We start from the raw sequence: 19,220 nt of genomic DNA, 5'->3' as shown, positions 1-19,220 counted from the left end.
AACATGCAAAAGAGTGAAACTGGATCACTTTCTTACACCATACACACATGGATTAAAGATCTAAATGTGGGACCAGAAACCACAAAAATCCTAGAAGAGAGTACACACAGTAATTTCTCTGACATCAGCCGAAGTAACATTTTTCTAGATGCATGTGCTGAGGCAAGGAAAACTAAAGTGAGAACAAACTATTAGGTCTACACCAAAAGAAAATGCTTTTGCACAGTGAAAGAAACCATCAACAAAATGAAAAGACAACCTACTGAATGGGGGAGGATATTTTCAAAATATATATCTGATACGGGATTAATATCAAAAATATATAAAGAATTTATACAACTCAACACCAAAAAAAAAAAAACACAAACAAACAAGAAAACAGATAATCTGATTTTTTTTGATAATCTGATTTAAAAGCAGGCAGAGAACCTTAATACACATTTTTTCAAAGAAGATACACAGATGGTTAACAGACACATGAGACGAGGCTCAACATTACTCATCATCAGGAAAACACAAATCAAAATCACAATGAGAAAAAACAACAAAAACAAAATCACAATGAGATACCATGTCACGCCTGTCAGGATGACTAAAAATAAAAAAGACAAGAAATAACAAGTATTGGCAAGGATGTGAAGAGAAAGGAATCCTCCTGCATTGTTGGTAGGAATGCAAATTACTGCAGCCACTGTGGAAACCAATATGGAGGTTCCTCAAAAAATTAAAAGTAGAACTACCATATGATCCAGTAATCTCACTACTGGGTATTCACCCAGAGAAAATGAAAATACTAATTGAAAAAGATATATGCACCCCTATGTTTACTGCAACATTAGTTACAACAGCCAAGATACGGAAATAACCTAAGTGTCCATTAATAGATGAGTGGATAGGGGAGACATGGTATATACATACAATGAAATTATTACTCAGCCATAAAAAAGAATGAGATCTTGCCGTTTGCAACAACATGGATGGACATAGAGGGTATTATGCTAAGTGAAATAAGACCAAGAAAGACAAATATAGAATTTCATTTATATGGGGAATCTAAAAACAAAACAAAAAGCAGAAACAGGCCCATAAATACAGAGAACACACTGATGGTTGCCGGAGAGGAGGGGGTAAGAGATGAGCAAAATGGGTGAAGGGGAGGGGAGGAACAGGCTTCCAGTCATGTTAAGGGTTAAAAAGTATAGCATAGGGAATATCATCAATGGTATTTCAGTAGCTTTGTATGGTGACACATGGTAGCTACACTTGTGGTGAGCATAGCATAACATCTAGACTTGTCAAATTACCACATTGTACACCTGAAAGTAATGTAACATTGTATGTCAACTACAGTTCAGTAAAAATTTTTTTATTAACTCCCTAAAAATACCCAAATAACTTATCGTAAAGGAATTATCTTATCAATTTTAAACCTGTATTCCCTATTTAGCAAACAATAACATTAGTATTGGGGGAAAATAAATGAATAAAAGATTAGCACTTGAGCAATAATGAAAACTTACCATTTTACTTCTTAATGTTATCTGAGTATTTAAGCATCACACACACATTCTTTACCTTAGACACCATTCACTCTTGGTTTCAAAGTCCATATCCAAGTTTGACTCTGTTGATTACAAAGAAGTGAATGTCTCTCAGGTATGTAAAGTTATTGGGGTTTATTGTTAGCCTATGGTGGGTCACATTATTAACCTACACATATCTTTAGATTTTCTTCTTCCCACCACTATAGAGGAGTCTGCTGGAGCTGATCAGGTTGGTCCTACCCTTGTTTTGCTAAACCAGACTTTTGGGATTTTGTAATGCACAACTGTGAGTAAAGGGAAAGGAGAAAAACTAGAAATCTAAAGGCCACGGCTAGAGAAGAATTGGGGGCATGCAACTTTCTGTGGAAAATAACATTTTAAAAAATTTTAAGGTGTTTTATCTTGGTCTATCTTGGTCTCCCCTTCATAATGTTGGAGACTCAAGTTACTTTTGCAATTACATTTAATTGCTGGGATACACTCTCTTGGTGGTAACTTGGTAATGTGATGACATCCCATAGGTGAAGGCTTTAGGAGCTTACAGGTAGATATGAGAATAAGGATCTTGGGAATCTCATAGGGATGTGGGGATTTTAATACATTTCATGGTGACCAGAACATAATGAAACAATCTTAAATGCAGGTCAGGACCAAAAGCAGCTTTGGCCACTGTCCGCCATTACATCACTCTGTTCATCTCTGCTTCTGTCTCTTAACTACTCCTGCCACTACCAAACAACCAGCCAGGGTTTTCCTCAGTTCATGGCTGTGATGGTCTCATGCCCTATGCATGCTGTTCTCAGTCACTTTTAGTTTCAGCCTCTATGTGGTCATTAGAAAGCAGTATGCAAACCTTTTGGCTCTCTCTCCTTCTCAGCAAATGCTCAGATTGTATTTATCTGTTCTACTAGAAGTTATGTATAGTCATATGATTGTCTTTAACCAGTGAAACTAAGTAGAAGTGACATATGTCACTCTCAGGGGGGAACTTTTTTGTATATTTTTTTATTGGAATTCCATTTGCCAACATATAGCATAAACACCCAGTGCTCATTCCATCAAGTGCCCCCCTCAGTGCCCATAATCCAGTCACCCCAACCTCCTGCCCACCTCCCTTTCTACTACCCCTTGTTCGTTTCCCAGAGTTAGGAGTCTCTCATGTTCTGTCTCCCTCTCTGATATTTCCCACTCATTTTCTCTCCTTTCCTCTTTATTCCCTTTCACTATTTTTTATATTCCAGGGGGGAACTTTAAGAGCCAGGGCATGCTTCACAATGGCCAGAATGGTCCATGCAGTGGCTGCTCCATCAATCTGAGTCTCTCATAAGGAAGCTGACATTGCAGAGCAGAGCACCCAGCAAACTCATGACAAACATGTGGCCCAAACAAGAAATAAACCTTTGTTTCCTTCATCCACTGAAATTTGGAATTTGTTATTACCACATAAGCTAATTCAGTAATTCTCATAATGTGGTTCCTGAATCTAAAACAGCAGCATCACTTGGAAATTTGTTAGAAATGCAAATTTGAGAGCTGCAGCCCTGAGCTACTAAATCAGAAATACTGGGGGTGGGGCCCAAAAATTCTGTCTTTCAATAAGCTCTGAAGATTAATCTAAAGCTCATTAAAGTTTGAGAGCCAGTGACCTAAGCTATCCTGAATGATTCTGCTTCCATTACCAATAAGCTGACACTCTTGCCAAAAATAAAATACCCAAAGAAAGAATCTGATCTAATTTAATTATAATCAACCCACTGGGCAGAAGTCTTGTAACATGCCACCTCCTAGGCGATTGTCCAGACTATGAACTAGAAATCTTGGTTCATGTGCCTTCCCCAGGTTTAGCCAACCCTGGCCCCAGTAGCCAAAGTTTGGAAGGGAGCAGAAAGGGCCACTGATACAGAACATGGCTATACATGCCTGCATAACTACCTAGAAACACCGATTCAGCAGCAGCCAAGATATAGTAGTTCAGAAGGGGCTGTGGATGTAACAGGCACCATGACTGCTTTCCTGAATAAGTTATAATAAATACAGAATAATATACAGAATGTAGGACAACAAAATAGAATACTCTAAAGGAGTTGCAATAGATTCTACTGATCTGTTAAGGATCATTTCCCATCCTTCTTTTTCCCTGCTTCTGCCAACATTAGTCTACAGAGAAGGCCTCTGAAGCTTTAGCCAGTGGTTTCTGAATTGACACATATTAGAATCACCTGAGGAACTTTTAAAACTATCAGAACTATTAATTCTGAATCTGGATGGGAAGCAATGGCAGGGATCTGCCAGATTTAACAACTAAAAAATACAGGACACATGGTTAAATTTGAATTTTAGACAAATAATAGTTTTTTTTAGTATAAGGGTTTCCCATGAAATAGTTGAGATATACTTATACTAAAAATATTATTCATTGCTTATGAGTTGAAACTTAATCAGGCCTCCCCAGACAGAGGGAGCAGGTGGGTCAGTCTTTTTAATCCTCAAGTGATTACCATTTGAGGTTTAAGATTGAGAATCTCTGGTTTTGCTCAATTTATCCTTAACCCCATAGGATACAAGTTATTATTATTTTCTATTATCAGAGCTTTGAGTAAGTCTGGAGTGGAATTCATTCTTTTCTAAACACACTTCAGGTTATGGGTTTCACATTCATTTATTTCTGCTTCTTCTCTCCATTGCACTGTTAAAGTATACAATGATTGACAACCCTATCATTGCCATTATGAGTGAACAGCACATAATCCCCCATTATGCAAATACCTACCACCTCATTTCTGAATTAGACATCAATTATGGCAACAGCGAGTGAAGAGGCTTAGTCAGAGAGAAGAGCTGATCTCTGACTCAAAGTTGCAGGGAAAAAGAAGATGAATAAAATTCAAGTGTACCACTAGCTTTTAGGTTGATGCTCATAAATCTCATTTAGAGTGAGCCAATCATTTTTCCTTAGTTCCAGTAGTCATAGCTTTTAATGAGTATAGAATTTTATTAAGTTATTCTGATCTGATGAAAGCTAATGTAACCAGAGGAGATCCTGGACTGAATTATAATTCATGGTTTCTGAAGTTTTGATTAAAAAATAGTTCACAGGGAAACTGGAGTAGAATGTATATTGCTATGGGATTATTGATTCAATCACTGAAGCAAACAGGTAGGCCATATCATATCCAGGTTATCATAGTGAAACATGAATATCAGATTAACCTATGAAAAAATAGGTAAAGGGGATTAAGAGACACAAACTTCCAGTTAGATGTAAGTCACAGGGATGAAAAGTACCAAATAGTCAATAATATTGTATATTGACTTGTTTATTATATGTCAAATATTACTGAATATAGTCAATAGCATTGTAACAACTTTGGTGACCAATGGTAACTACACTTATGTGGTGAGCATTGTGTACTATATAGAATTGTCAAATGACTATGTTGTATGCCTGAAAATAATATAATATTGTATGTTGACCACACTTCATTAGAAAAGAAAATTGCTTAGACAAGACAAACCATTATGATTCATGGCCAAAGATGGTATTAGTCATGGTGACACTGAGAACACTGATAATGTGACACACCATAGATTCTTTTTACATATATTTTATAATATTTCCAATGATTGGAATATTATACCTTCACTATTAAATATTTGAAAATATAGAGATAAGTCATTCAGAATATCACTACTCTAATAAAACCATAATGTGCATTAGGCTGCATTTTCTTCTAGACTAGAAATTCCTTTGTGTGTTTTCAAGTGATTGTCTATCAATTTTTTTTAAAGTTCAACCATACTGTAGACCCAATGCTGCTCTTAATCACTTACCATGTAACTCGAATGCCATTTTATAACTATTCTTTTCTTTCCTTTCTTTTTAAGTCTCTAACCCTATCTTGGTGGATGACCTCACTTCCTACCTCAAAAAAGGTACTAGTTACCTTTTTAGATACCTTTTTTTTACCCTAGATACTAGCAACTCTTGAGGGTTGATTACCTTTGGTTCAAAACATCATGGTCCCCTCACATCTTTCCCTTTACCCTCAAAAAAGAGACAATCCCTCCTCTCTTAAGCTAACATTCTACCTGGTCCCCATCACTTTCTGTACCCTGAATTAACCCTCCACCTGTAACCCAGTCTCCAACTCCCCATGCTCCCTTCCCCACAGTAAGCTAACCCTCCACCTATACTCTGGTCTCCATTGCTGCATATTTCCTCAAGTGGTTCACATCCATTCATTATATGGCTTATACATGATGGGATTATCAATCTCAACCTCCCCCAAAAAAACTTCCCATCATATAATAATACCTGGAATTTCTAGCTGAGCTTGCAAAAATTTCAAGTGTCTCACTGCACACATGTATGCAAAATGCAATTGTCCCTACTTTTCTAGAATACCTCTCAAGAATACCTCTCAACTGTTAATACAAGCCCTTATGCCATCAGATGGCAGAAACAATCTCAATTACATCAGGATTGCTCTTGTACACTTTCTTAGAGGTTTTATCTAAATTCTGGCAAGCCTGTATGACAACGATAATATAAAAACCAATAACTAACCTTTACATGCCACTTACTCTATGCTAGGCATTGTTTTACATGCCTTCCATGTCTTAACTCACTTGATTCTTTTTAAAATTTTTTATTTAAATTCAATTTAATTAACATATACTGTATTATTAGTTTCAGAGGTAGAATTTAGTGATTCATCAATTGCATAGACCATCCAGTGCTTATTACTTCAAGTGCCCTCCTTAATGCCCATCACCTAATTACTCCTTACCTCCATCCACTACCCATCCAGCAACCCTCAGTTTGTTTCCTAGAGTTCAGCATCTCATATGGTTTGCCTCCCTCTCTATCCTCATCTTATTTTATTTTTCCTTTTTTCCCCTATGTTCATTAGTTTTGTTTCTTAAATTCCACATATGAGTGAAATCATATGGTATTTGTCTTTCTCTCACTGACTTATTTAAGCTTATCATAATACCCTCTAATTCCATCCATGTCATTGCAACTGGCAAGATTTCGGTTTTTTAAAGTATTTTTGATGGCTGAGTAATATTTCAGTGTGTGTGTGTGTGTGTGTGTGTGTGTACCACATCTTCTTTATTTACCCATCTGTTGATGGACATCTGGGCTCTCTCTATATTTTGGCTACTGTGGATATTGCTGTTTATAAACATTGGGGTACATGTGCATGTGTTTGTATCCTTTGGATAAATACCTACTAGTGCAATTACTTTGAAAGAATTAATAATATTGATAAACTCCTAGCCAGACTTATCAAAATAAGAAGAGAAAGCACTGAAATAAATAAAATCGTAAATTTAAGAGAAATCACAATCAATATTGAAGAAATACAGTTATAAGAGAATATTATCAGCAATTATGTGCCAACAAATTAGGCAATCTAGAAGAAATGAATGGATTCATAGAAACTGCCAAAACTGAAATACCAAGAAATAGAAAACCTGAACAGATCCATACCAGCAAAGAAATTAACTCATTTGATTCTGACAGTCCAAGCTAGAATTGAGTATTTTCTATTTTATGTATGGGAGAGGAGTACACAGAAAATCAGTTATTTGCTCAAAGAAACAAAGTTTTATAAGTCATGCTGTAGTCCACACTCTAAACTATTACTCCAGATCCCCCTTAGTCTCTTTGGTAGCCCAGGGCATTAGCAGGCAGAGGTAGTATGTGATTTGGACCACCGTCTATGTTGGCATCTGCTGGAACATCTTCCTTCCATCACAAACACGTGCAGGTGCCTGCTGACTCACCCTAGGCTCCTTCATGACTGGCTTGCTTTCAGCTACTTTTAGTCTCCCTTTGGGATCACTCTGTAGCTCTCTTGTCTTACTAAGCTTTAGGCACTATGCTTACCTACCTGAAGCCTTCTCTGTCTGGGTATAATATTTAACCACATTTCCTTGCCACCTTCCTAGGCACTGCTTGGGAATGAAGGCATAGGTCCTATCTATTACCAGATCAAGGTCTCATGATCTATCTAGAGTTTCTTCTCCCACACAGCCCCCAGGCTTGGCTGTGGAGGGATGTCCTCCTCAAGGACCCATAGTATCTAACACACTCACCTCTCCTCCTCTGACTCCTTTCTGCCTGGTCTGAGAGTCTTTAGTTAGTTAGGGTGGGTGGGTGAAAACATCATCTCAACCCTGTATCCTACAAAGTTTATGGCTCAGTCTTTCTATCAATGACTCAGGCTAAGGCTTTTAAAACTCAAAATCCAGGGCACCTGCGTGGCTCAGTCAGCTGAGCATCTGACTTTTGATTTCAGCTCAGATCATGATCTCAAGGTTGTAATACTGAGCCCTGTGTCCATCCGGCTCCATGTTCAGTGGGGAGTCTGCTTCTCTCTCTCTTTTTCTCTCCCTCTCTCCCTTTTCCCCTCCTCCCTCAAATAAATACATAAATCTTTTTTTAAAATTTAAAGACCTCAAAATCCAAGAACTGGAAGAAGCTCAAGTTTTTACTCATGAACACCAATCTTTCAAATACAAAAAGGGCCACAGAGTTCACAGAAATACTAAGACGGCACCTGTTGCTGCATGATATTGAGTAAAGGCTAGATCTTTCACATAACAGTTTCACATGAGACTTAGAAATGTTCCTGAAAAAGATACTTTATCCACTTATTCATGTTTATTTACTTATTAGTTTATTGAGTATGAAATACTCAAAGCACTGTATTAGTCAAAGTTTCCAGACAAATAGAACCAATAAGATGTATATAGAGAGAGAGACTTATTTTAAGAAATTAGTTCATGTGATTGTAAAGGATGGCAAGCCCAAAATCTGTGCAATAGCCTGACAGGTTGGAGGCCCCAAGAGAGTTGGTGCTGCATTTAGAATCTAAGGGCTCTGAGAATTCCCTCTTTGTGCACAGCCTTTTCATATTGAGGCCTTCAAGTGAGTAAAGGAGCCTCACCCATGTTATGGAGGATAATCTGCTTTTCTCAAAGTCCATCCATTCAAATGTTAATCCCATCCCCCTAAAAAAACCACATCCAGTTACTGGATACTGTGGCCTAGCCAAGTATAAAATTAACCATCACAAGCACCTACACAGTTGTTTTTCACTAGGGATATAACAGACAACAAGACAAATACAGTCCCTGGTCCCATGGTGTTTACTCAAAAATTCATTAATTCAACAGTGCCTGGAAGTAAAAAAAATTCAAATTCACGTGCAAAAGATTGAAACTAGCTCTTTTCCAAGTAGCAAGAACTGATAAGGAAGAGAGAGATAAAGACGTCCTTGGGTGCCAAAATCTAGAAGCCTTGGAAAAGGTAGTAGAATGGGATTCCAGTGTCTTTTTTTAAGATTTTAGTTATTTATTCATGAGAGAGAGAGAGAGGCAGAGACACAGGCAGAAGGAGAAGTAGGCTCCATGCAGGGAGCCCGATGTGGGACTCAATTCCAGGACTCCAGGATCACACCCTGGGCCAAAGGCAGGCGCCAAACCGCTGAGCCACCCAGGCATCCCATGGGATTCCAGTGTCTTTGAAGATACCATTCACAGCTTTTTCAGGGTCATTCCTTCTCATTCCCTCAGCTAACTCTTCCAGGAGGAGGTAGTTCTCTTTTGTCATTTGGAGATTGGTATTGTCAGAAGAGGCTTCATAGAGGAGGCGATGTTTAATATTCAGTGATGGATAGATGTACAACTGGCAGAAAGGAAAGGGAAAAATTATTCCAAGCATTAGAGGTCAAAGAAGGCATTAATAAAGACCAAGAGAAAAATATATCATATTTGGGAGGCACAAATATTCCTTGTGACTAGGGCACAGAGCACAGTAGCAAAGCACAGAGACAAAAGAGGTGAAGTACCCATGGGGCCCTGTTTCCCATGCATGCTTGGACTTAGCAGTGAAAAATTGCAAAAAGTGTTACATTGAAGGAGATGAGATTGTTTGGTGTTTTAGGAAGATCATGTTGGTCAAGAGCCCTGTGGATGGATTACAGTGCACCAGGATGCGATTAGTGGGCAATTAAACAATCCTGGACAAAGATGGTATGAGCCTCAAAGTAAGACTGGAGAGAAGAGAACAAAGTTGGAAGATGCAATGAGATTAGAATAAAAAGATTTGGTAAGGGGCACCTGGGTGGCACAGCTGATTGTCTGACTCTTAGTTTCAGCTCAGGAAACTGGACCAAGCCCTGCATCAGGCTTCATGCTCAGCATGCAGTCTGCTTGGGGTTCTCTCTCCCTCTCCCTCTCCCCTTTCACTCATTCTCTCTCTCTCTCTCTCCTTTTCAAATAAATGGATAAATCTTTTTTTTTTTTAAAGAACTTGGCAATTTATTGATTGTGGGGGTGGGGGAATTGGAGAAGAGGAGTGGTCCTTTCAACCAGTGGAGCTGCCCACCTTCAAGTGGCACACACAGGTCTGGGCAAAGAGAAACATAATCCTGGTGACCATAACAGAGGGTACACCCCTACCCCATAGTCCTGGATCACAGAAACCCAGGGTTTGGGGTATAATCTAAGAAAAGGAAAACAAAGTCCCTCAAATTGACTAATATCATACTTCCCGCCAGTCTTTGCATATGGCAGACTAAGAAATAATTGGATTAGACATCATGGTATAATTCATAGCTGATAGTTTTATATTACTCTATTTGATCAATTCTGGTATCATTCCTATTTGACAGAGACAATGTAACTTTCCCAAGACCATCCAACAAAGAAGCAGTAGTCAGGAGTCAAAGCCTGGTATTTAAGCTGACTCATAGCCATCAGATTAGAGCCAGGAGAGAGGAGCCACTCAGACTTAGTCTAAACCATTTTTTTATTTTTATACACTTCAATACTGAATAATTTAAGGACCTCTTGCCTTTCCCACAAAGGAATGCCAGTATAAACGAGTATAAAGCTCATTTGATTTATAATTCATCTTCTTAAATGTGGAGATGAGATCTTATATAATTTTCCTTTTTTGTTGTCACTTTCCTCATCACTGTAGTGGGAAATGAAAGGGTCAAGGACTCTATAACCTCCTGCTCATTTAGCCAAAAAGTTTGCCTGTCTTCATAAGCAAAAATAGAACTATTGCTCTCTTCTTCTGTGATAGGTACACTAAATACACAGAGCTCATCAGATGTTACATATGCATCATTTCAAATCTCCCACTTTCCCTTTAATACTGTTTGGTGAAGGCAGTCCTCCTCCTCTCTCTGGATGAAAACCTATGCAGACACCATGACATTTCCATTCATTTTTATGTAATACAAATTTCCAAGCTCATTTTAAATTGCAAACCCAGTCTCAGTTGAAAAACTGAAAACTACCCACCAAAATAAATACATTAATTATCTCTTCAATCCTCATTGAAAGGTAAAGATTTTCCTCCCACAGGTGGGGACACATTTCTTTTTTCTCCTTTCCCAACTGGCAATTCTCCTCTTCTCTGAGCTTGATCTCCTTTCCTGGGAGAGCCGAAGCAGGGAGAGAGAAAAAATGTCAGGGCTTTAGAACAACTGCTAATTAAATGACCCTGTGGTAAAATGTCTTAGATAGGCTCCAGAGTGGACAGGCTAGAGCTTAAAATGCTCTCTTTCTCTGTGGAATGCTTTTGAGGTTTTTTAGTGGCTCCCCAGTGTTGAGGCCTTCCTCTGCAGCTCCCTATAGACAATTTTTATCTGACTTATCAATAATTGAGAGACATATGTTGGAAAAATTTTCAAATATATATATTTATTTGGAATATGTGTTGTGTGCATTGCATATTCTGAGGCAATCTGGTATACCAAATTTAGAATTATTATGGCTTTGTACTTAGCTGAACATTTTATTATTATAGTGATCCTCCTGTTTCTTTAACAATGCTTTTTGTATTATGGTCTCTTTTAATTGAACTAATGTGAAGGAACTAATGTGAAGTGTTATGACAGACATGGCTATCATGACTTTCTTTTAGTTAGAGTTTGCTTCTGCTATTTTCTCTTTCCTTTTTACTTTCAAACTATATCTCCCGAGTTTAAATATGTTTCTAATAAACAATATTTAGCTGGATGTTGTTATTTCTGTCATTTTATTGTGTGCTATTTGCCTACTTTTTCTATGTTTCTTTTTTCCTCTCTATTGCCTTCTTTTAAATTGATTTTTTTTCTTACTCCAGTTTCCACTTAACAGGTTTGAAAGTTATATATTCTGTGTATATTCTTCAGTAGTTACTCTGAAATTTTTACCATGCCTAATTGTGGTAGGCTGAATAATACTCTCCACTTAAAGATTCCCATGTTCTATTCCCAGAACCTGTGAAAATGTACTTTACATGGTTAAAAGAACTTTGAAAATGTGATGATGTTAAGGATTTTGAGATAGGGAAATTATCATGAGTTATCTGGGTAAGTCCAATATATCTTAAAAGAGGGAGATGAAAGAGAGTCAAAAAAAGATAGTGTGATGACACAAATGGAGAGAAAGACTACAAGATACTATACTGCTAGCTTTGGACATAGAGGATGGGGTCTGAGCCAAGGATGCAGTCTCTAGAAAGACAAAAAAGGCAAGAAACAGATTTTTTTTTTCTAGAGCTTTCAGCAGGAACAAAGCCCTGCTGACCCATTTTAGACTTCTGACTTCCAAAACAGTCAGAGAATAAACTTCTATTGTTATAAACCACAAAGGATGTAGTCTTTGTTATAGCAGCAATTGAAAACTAATACAGATTTTGGTACCCAGATGTGGGATGTTGCTGTTACAACTGCAAAAAAAAAAGTAAAAGTGGTTTTGGAACTGAATAGGGTAGAAGGTGGAATAACTTTGAAGTGTATGATAGAAGAAAATCCTAGTTTCCCTTAAACAGACTGTTAATAGACATGTGGATGCAAATGATGCTACCAGTGAACACTCAGAAGTAAATCATGGCAGAGAAAGCCTATATTGTCTCAGAGAATACCTAAATCATCATAAATAAATCACTGATAGAAATATTGTGAGGGCTCAGAGGGAAATGAGGAACATGATAGAAGTAGAGGAAAGGGGTCCTTGTTATTATAGTGGCAGAAAACTTAGTCCTACTGTGTGTCCTGCAGTTCTATAGAAATAAGAATTTACAAGTGATGAAACTAGATATTTGACTGAGGAGATTTCCAAGAAAAGTGTCAAAGATACATCCTTGTTCCTTCTTGGTGCTTACAGTAAAATGCAAGAAGAAAAATACTGAAAAACTACTAAGAAAAAGGGAATCAGGACTTGGTATTTAGGAAAGTCTCAGCTTATCCAGATTGCAAAAATGTCAAATTAGGAGATCTGCTGTCAGGAGGGCATACCTTGGAGAGAAAACCAAAAAATTTATGGCTGAACAACCTTTTGCAAGTAATGTAACTCCTTAATGAAGGCATTATCATTGTTATGACTGGTATTATTCTAAATATTTAATATTATTTAGAATTTCTTATACGATCACCAGTTTCTTTGCTTCCCACTCATTCTTATATTTCAGACCTTCTTTCTGGAGTCTTTTTCTTCCTTTCTGGAGTACATCATTAGGAATTCCTTAAGTGAAAGTCTTTTGGTAGCAAACTCAGTTTTCATCTGAAGATATCTTTATTTTCCCCTTATCGTTATAATTAAGTTTTACAAAGTATATGATTCCAGGTTGACAGTTCATGTGTATCAGCCTTTTGAGCATATTTTCGGTTGTCCTATGGCTCCTATTATTGCTGTGAGAAGTTGGCTGAAAGTCTAATTGCTGAGTTTTGAAGGCATTCTTTTTCTTTCTAGCAGTTCATAGGATCTAATCTTTATTACTGGCGGTCTGCAGTTTCAGTACAAGGTTTCTAGAAATGAAGTTATTTTTGTTAATCTTTCTTGATATAGCTTTTGATTCTTGGATTTGTTGGCTCGTCAGGTCTGGAAAATTCTCAGCTATTATCTCTTGGTATATCTCTCCTCTAACTTCTCTCTCTACTCTTTTAGCACTTCTGTTAGACTCCATTTATTTATTTATTTATTTATTTATTTATTTATTTATTTGACTCCTTTTAGACTTTCTTATTCTATCCTTTGTACTCTGTTACACTCTTAAATATGTTCAATCCCTTCATCTCTCTGTGCAAGTCTCTCTTCCAGTTCATTAATTCTCCATTCAACTATGTCTATTCTGCTGCTTAATCCACTGCATTTTTTATTTAAATTATTACATTTTCCTTTATAAAAGTTTTATTTTGTCACTTTTCAAATTTGGTCGATCATTTGATAGTCCATTAATTTGTAAATGTTTATTTATTTAAACATTTCATATAAAATAAATTTATATTCTATGCTTAATAACTCTAATATTTGTGTCCTTGGAGATTTAAATCTATTAACTATTTCTGTGGGCATTCCGTCATGGTGGCTTTTTCCCTCATGTGTATAGAATTTTTTCCTGACCTTAATCTGTGCCAATATTGAGGGGGCTAATTTGGGGTGGCTTCTCCAAGAAAGATTTCTATTTTCTCTTTCTGAACATGGGTAGAGATGGAGTAGTCAAGGATTATCAACCTTCTACCACTTTAACTAAAACTTGTAACTAAAACCTTCAGTAGCTGTCTTTGGATAATACTTTTCAAAGAAATTCTCAAAGAAAATTGTTATTAATTCTTTTCTTTTTCTTCCTTTTTTTTTTTTTTTCTCATAATGGAGACAAACAGGTGTCCTTACAGATTCCCATTGTTGACCAGTGGGTTTTTTTTTTTCTTCTAGTCTACTTATTTGCTAGAGGTTTAGCTCGTTCAAGAATTCTAGTTTAGGGGTGCCTGGGTAGATCAGTTGGTCAAACATCTGCCTTCAGTTCAGGTCATGATCTCAGGGTCCTGGGATTAAGCCCCAAATCAGACTCCCTGATCAGTAGGGAGTCTGCTTGAAAGATTCTCTCTTCCTCTCCCTCTGCCCCTCTCTCACTCATGTTCTCTCTCAAATGAAATAAATAAAAATGAAATAAATAAAATATTTGTTAAAGAATTCTAATTTAATGAACAGGTCTCCGTTTTGTACAAGCCCATGGTATGCTTTCCTACTCCCCTGTGAGATATTACTCCTCAGGGCTCTAGAATTCTGAATCTAGAATCCCTGGGTTCAAATTCTGTCCCTACCACTTTTTGTATGCCCATGGGCAAGTTACCTAACTTCTCTGTGCCTCAGTTTCCTCTGATACAAAAATGGATACTAGTAATTAGTAACAGTCACAGGACTGTGATAAGGAATAAGTGAATTGATATGAGTAAAATGCTTGGAAAATTTCCTGCAACATAGAAAGTGCTCTAAAAGTGCTTACACCTACTTTGGGTATTGGCATGTTGATTTAAGGCTCACTTACTCAGTTTTAGCTCATCGAACTTTTTAAAAATGGATCTTGAGGATTTGTTTTATTTTCTTTCAAGTGGAGCAGCATTTTAAGGGATGTTTGTTATAATTTACCCAGAATCTAGTTTAACTGGTTATAATTTACCCAGAATCTAGTTGAAAAGAATGTTGGTTACAGTTTACCCAGAATCTAGTTGAACAGCCTTGTAGGAAGGCTTTTTTGACAATTTAGTCTCTGGGCTGTGGAGACTGAGATGAAGGGAGCATCCCAAAGCAGTTTCAAGGCTGTGCCAGGGACCTTAGATCCTTGAACATTTTAAGCTTTCCAGGAATAGAAAAGGTTAACAGAGAATAATAAAGAGCTGCTTTGTTCTAGGCTCTCTTAGATGCATGACCAGGAGCCCCACTATACGCTCCAGTGGAAGCCCTACCCAAAGTGCTCTGACAACTTTCAGTGGAATGGTTACTTTCTTCTTTCCCCTGCACTTAAGCTGTGTATAATTATCTCTTACAACACACGCATTATTTCACCTCATTCAACCTTATATTCTCAGCACATAGTAGTTCTCAAAAAATGTTAAAGGTATGAATGAACAAATGAAAGAAAAACACAATGGGAAAAATAACACTCATGGAAAATGGGCTCTTTCTCTGATTTAAACATAAAGGTAAAACTTTCCCCATAACTTTTCAAAGTGCCAAATTTTCATGAACAAGACAATTGATCAATATTGTTTAAAGACATCACAGTAAATAACTGAAAAAAGAAACCGAACAAAAAACATTAAAATTGGTTGATTCTGGGGAATGAAACCAATGATAAGGTGAATCTGTGATCAACTGTTCTTAAAAACCGTCTGTGCTATTTGATTTTTAATCATGTACTATTTAATTTTTTACTATGTGTATATATTTTTAAAGACTTATTTATTTTAAAGAAAGAGAGAGCACAAGCAGGAGGGGTGGAGGGAGAGAAAGAGAGAATCTCAAGAAGACTCCAATGCTGAGCCCTGGAGCCCTACTTGGGGCTGGATCTCACAACCATGAGATCACTACCTGAGCAGAAACCAAGAGTTGGATGCTCAACCAAATGTCCCACCAAGGTGCCCCAGATTTGTTACTATCTATATCTCAAAAAAAAAAAAAAGAAATATTTAAACACAGATTAGCCAATTTTTGGACATGCTATAACTCAAAAGCACCTAGCAGTTACATTTGACCCCAGGAGGTTTAGTACAGTGTTTTATTTTATTTTTTAATTTAGTGCCTAGAGTCCTGATTACCAAAGAGTTGTTGACCTAAAGCCAAGTTGACAAATAAACAGAATTCTGAACTTTACTAAGGCAGTTCCAGTGGACCTAGACTGAGCTGAGTAAGCCTACTGACTGGTGCCAGAAAGGAGCTATAAAGGGACTAAGTGAACCAATTAGCTCCATGGTCTTTAGAGATCTCTTGATACCAAAACATCTTTCTTTACATGCTTCTCCTCTGATCCTGTGGAGATGAAAATTGACATCCATAGTCATATTCTACCAAAAGAATGGCCAGATCTAAAAAAGGTAATGGTAATTAATCTGCTGAATTATTTCTGGAACTTCTCCAGGGTTTCTCACTGCTTCTATGACAGGTCTATCTCTTCTTTGGGGAATTAGATGTTAAGTTTCTCTGCTCTGGGAGTGATTTTAAATTATTTGGTAGCTCTGATTTCCCAGTTTTTAAAAATTACTTTCATATTTATTTTTAAAGAACATTGATCAAAGAGTTACTGCTTCTTAAAATCCCCTTTTCTCCTCAAATGAAACATTCTTTAAAATTTCTGGACAATTTAAGTCAGGCAGTTTTACTTCCATTTAAATCACATATTCAGCTGCTGGGAAGATACGTGCCAACTACAGAATTTAAAGTTACAGTTTCAAGTAAAAAACTATTAAAAAATGGAATGTGATAGGCTTCCAGGACTTTAAAACACATCTCCTTTCCAAAATGTTTAAAATAAGTTTTAGAAGCACCAAGAGATAGCTTTGTGGAATTTTTTTAAGTCTATTTTAGGACACTGTCTGAAACCTTTCCTTTTGATGTTCTTTAAGCTATAAATCCTTGTTATGAACTAGAGAGTAGGAACATCAAAAAACCCTAGAGAAAATGACATGAAGTCTTTGTACAATGAGTGTCTCTTTCTCTGTGTTTCTCAAAAGAGGGAAATTTCCTTTTGTCATTAAGAACTTTTGAATGAATACTAAAAGAAGGAGGTGGGGAACATGAAGAAATTTAAAATTGGTTTGAATTTTATTCAGGCTAAGTATCAGGTTTTACCCAATCTTCAGCCTTCTCTAGTATTTTCATGCCACTGATAATGTTTCATCTTTTTAATCCCAAGTGAGGAAAAATGAATAACACAAACTCTAATTAAAATATGGTTTACTGTGCAAGAAAGTGAAACTATTTTCTTCTCATAGCCGTCTCTGGAAGAATGTTAATCTTGCTTCTTTGTCCTCAGTACTTTAGGTAAGGTGGATGGTAGACATTATAGATTGAAAACTACATATGATGCTGAACCATCTAGTGGAAGGGGAGGCAGGTGGGGAGATGGGATGACAGGGTGACAGGCACTGAGGTGGGCACTTGACGGGATGAGCACTGTTATACTATATGTTGGCAAATTGAACTTCAATAAAATAAATATAATATATATTATATTTATGTATTTATTATATTTATAAATGAATAATATATATATATATATATATATATATATATATATATATATATATATATATATATATATAATAAAGCAGATAGTAAACTAACTGCACCAACTGACCCCTCCAGGAGTTTAAGTGCCTGCATGGGAACTTGCTGCTCTAAAAGCTACTGTCCTCATCATGTTTTATTAGGGTGTAAACACCACTTCACAAGGTTAGTGATGAAGATCCAGAGCAGTCTAAAATGGTGCCTCCTCTTTGCTGAAGGGAAAAAACTTTCTACCTAGTATCCTATACCACAACTCCCATCTCTCCTTATCAGCTCCCACCCAAAAGCCTGCTTCCAGTTTGAGCAGAGAAGTTGTCACCAAGAGCTAACAATTTCTAGGTGCCCCCACCCAATGCAGGGCCCCAAAGGCATTGTTAAAACTGCTCAGGGAACTCAAAGATGCAGAGTTTAGGGAGGCTATAACCATAATATGTCCTGGAGACCTCCTAAGCACATGTTCTGCTGGCTCTTAATCTTCCTACTCCTTTTTTTTTTTTTTAAGAGCTATTTATTTGAGAAGGGGGTCAGGACAGAGGGAGAGGGAGAGAGAATCTCAAGCAGACTCCACGCTGAGTGTGGAGCTCAACCAGGGGCTGTATCTCACAACCTTGAAATCACTACCCAAGCCAAAACCAAGAGTTGGACTCTTAACCATCTGAACCACACAGGTGCCCCCTGCCCTTCTTAACTTCTTAACTTCTAGCTGTTGCCTCAAAAGAACGGAATGGCATTTTTGTCCCAATAAACCAGGGTTTTATCTACTATGCTGCAAGAAGATAACTGATACACTTAATAATGCTGATGATACAATAATAGTAATAATAACCATTATACTCAGACTTCCAGGGAGAGAGAGAGGGAGATAGAGACAGAGGTATTTGATTCACATAAAAACCATGTACTTGCAAATAGGATTTATATTATTACCTTTGCTGGACCAATCAGTGCCTGAGATTCAGAAATGAGCCCATTATCCCAGAGCTATATGGGACTCTGGTGGCTCCTCTGCAGCATTTCCACCACAACTACCTTGATAGAGCTGGCTCAGGAGAATATCACTGCTATAAGGGATGTCCCTGCTTGTCTCTGTTCCCCAATGCCCCTGCCTCCCTCGACACCAACTTGTTCCTCAATTCCCCACAGTCATGTAAACCCACTGAGGGCCTTGTCAACGGATCACTGGAATCTGATTTCAACCCACAGGTTAAGCAAGTGGATCTGTTATATGGTAGAAGTTTTCATTTGATTGCAGGCAAATCAATGATAGAAAAAAAACAGCAGAAAATGGTTGTGTGTTTTCAAACTGGGAGGAGTGTGATAAATAAATATACATATAAATAGTACTGGGATTCTTTTCCCTCTTTCCCCATTTCCAGTCCATATGGTCACAGTGGTGAGTATTAAGGTGACATGAGGCCTTAGTGTTCGTATAGTTCAGTAATTACAGCAGATTTTCCTATGTCTTTAAATTGTTTCTTAATGGGTAAAATACCATTTCAAAACAATCTCTGATCTTTTCTCACCATTTTTTTTCAAACTTTCCAATAAAAGAATGAAAAGAAGCCAGTACTAGTTTGTTTCAAAAGATGAAGCCCCTTT

At 37.2% G+C, this 19,220-nt stretch overlaps 2 protein-coding genes across 3 annotated transcripts in view; one reads left to right on the top strand and one right to left on the bottom strand.

Moving 5' to 3' along the window:
- Nucleotides 1-8,741: 8,741 nt before the first annotated feature.
- Nucleotides 8,742-19,220, bottom strand: part of LOC129503957 (uncharacterized) — a 94,376-nt gene continuing 83,897 nt past the window's right edge. Inside the window, exon 4 of the mRNA XM_055316473.1 lies at nucleotides 8,742-9,243. Coding sequence (XP_055172448.1) covers nucleotides 9,010-9,243 — 234 coding nt within the window. The 3' untranslated portion in view covers nucleotides 8,742-9,009. The remainder of the gene's footprint in view (nucleotides 9,244-19,220) is intronic.
- Nucleotides 16,255-19,220, top strand: part of ACMSD (aminocarboxymuconate semialdehyde decarboxylase) — a 68,882-nt gene continuing 65,916 nt past the window's right edge. For both annotated transcript variants that reach the window (XM_055316471.1, XM_055316470.1), the window contains exon 1: nucleotides 16,255-16,429. In XM_055316471.1, coding sequence (XP_055172446.1) covers nucleotides 16,373-16,429 — 57 coding nt within the window. In that variant the 5' untranslated portion in view covers nucleotides 16,255-16,372. The remainder of the gene's footprint in view (nucleotides 16,430-19,220) is intronic.

Source organism: Nyctereutes procyonoides, unplaced genomic scaffold (assembly GCF_905146905.1).
Source record: "Nyctereutes procyonoides isolate TBG_1078 unplaced genomic scaffold, NYPRO_anot_genome, whole genome shotgun sequence".
In the NCBI taxonomy this organism is placed as follows: domain Eukaryota; kingdom Metazoa; phylum Chordata; class Mammalia; order Carnivora; family Canidae; genus Nyctereutes; species Nyctereutes procyonoides.
Note: the sequence above shows the minus strand (reverse complement) of the source record. Positions and strands in the feature narration are given on the sequence as shown.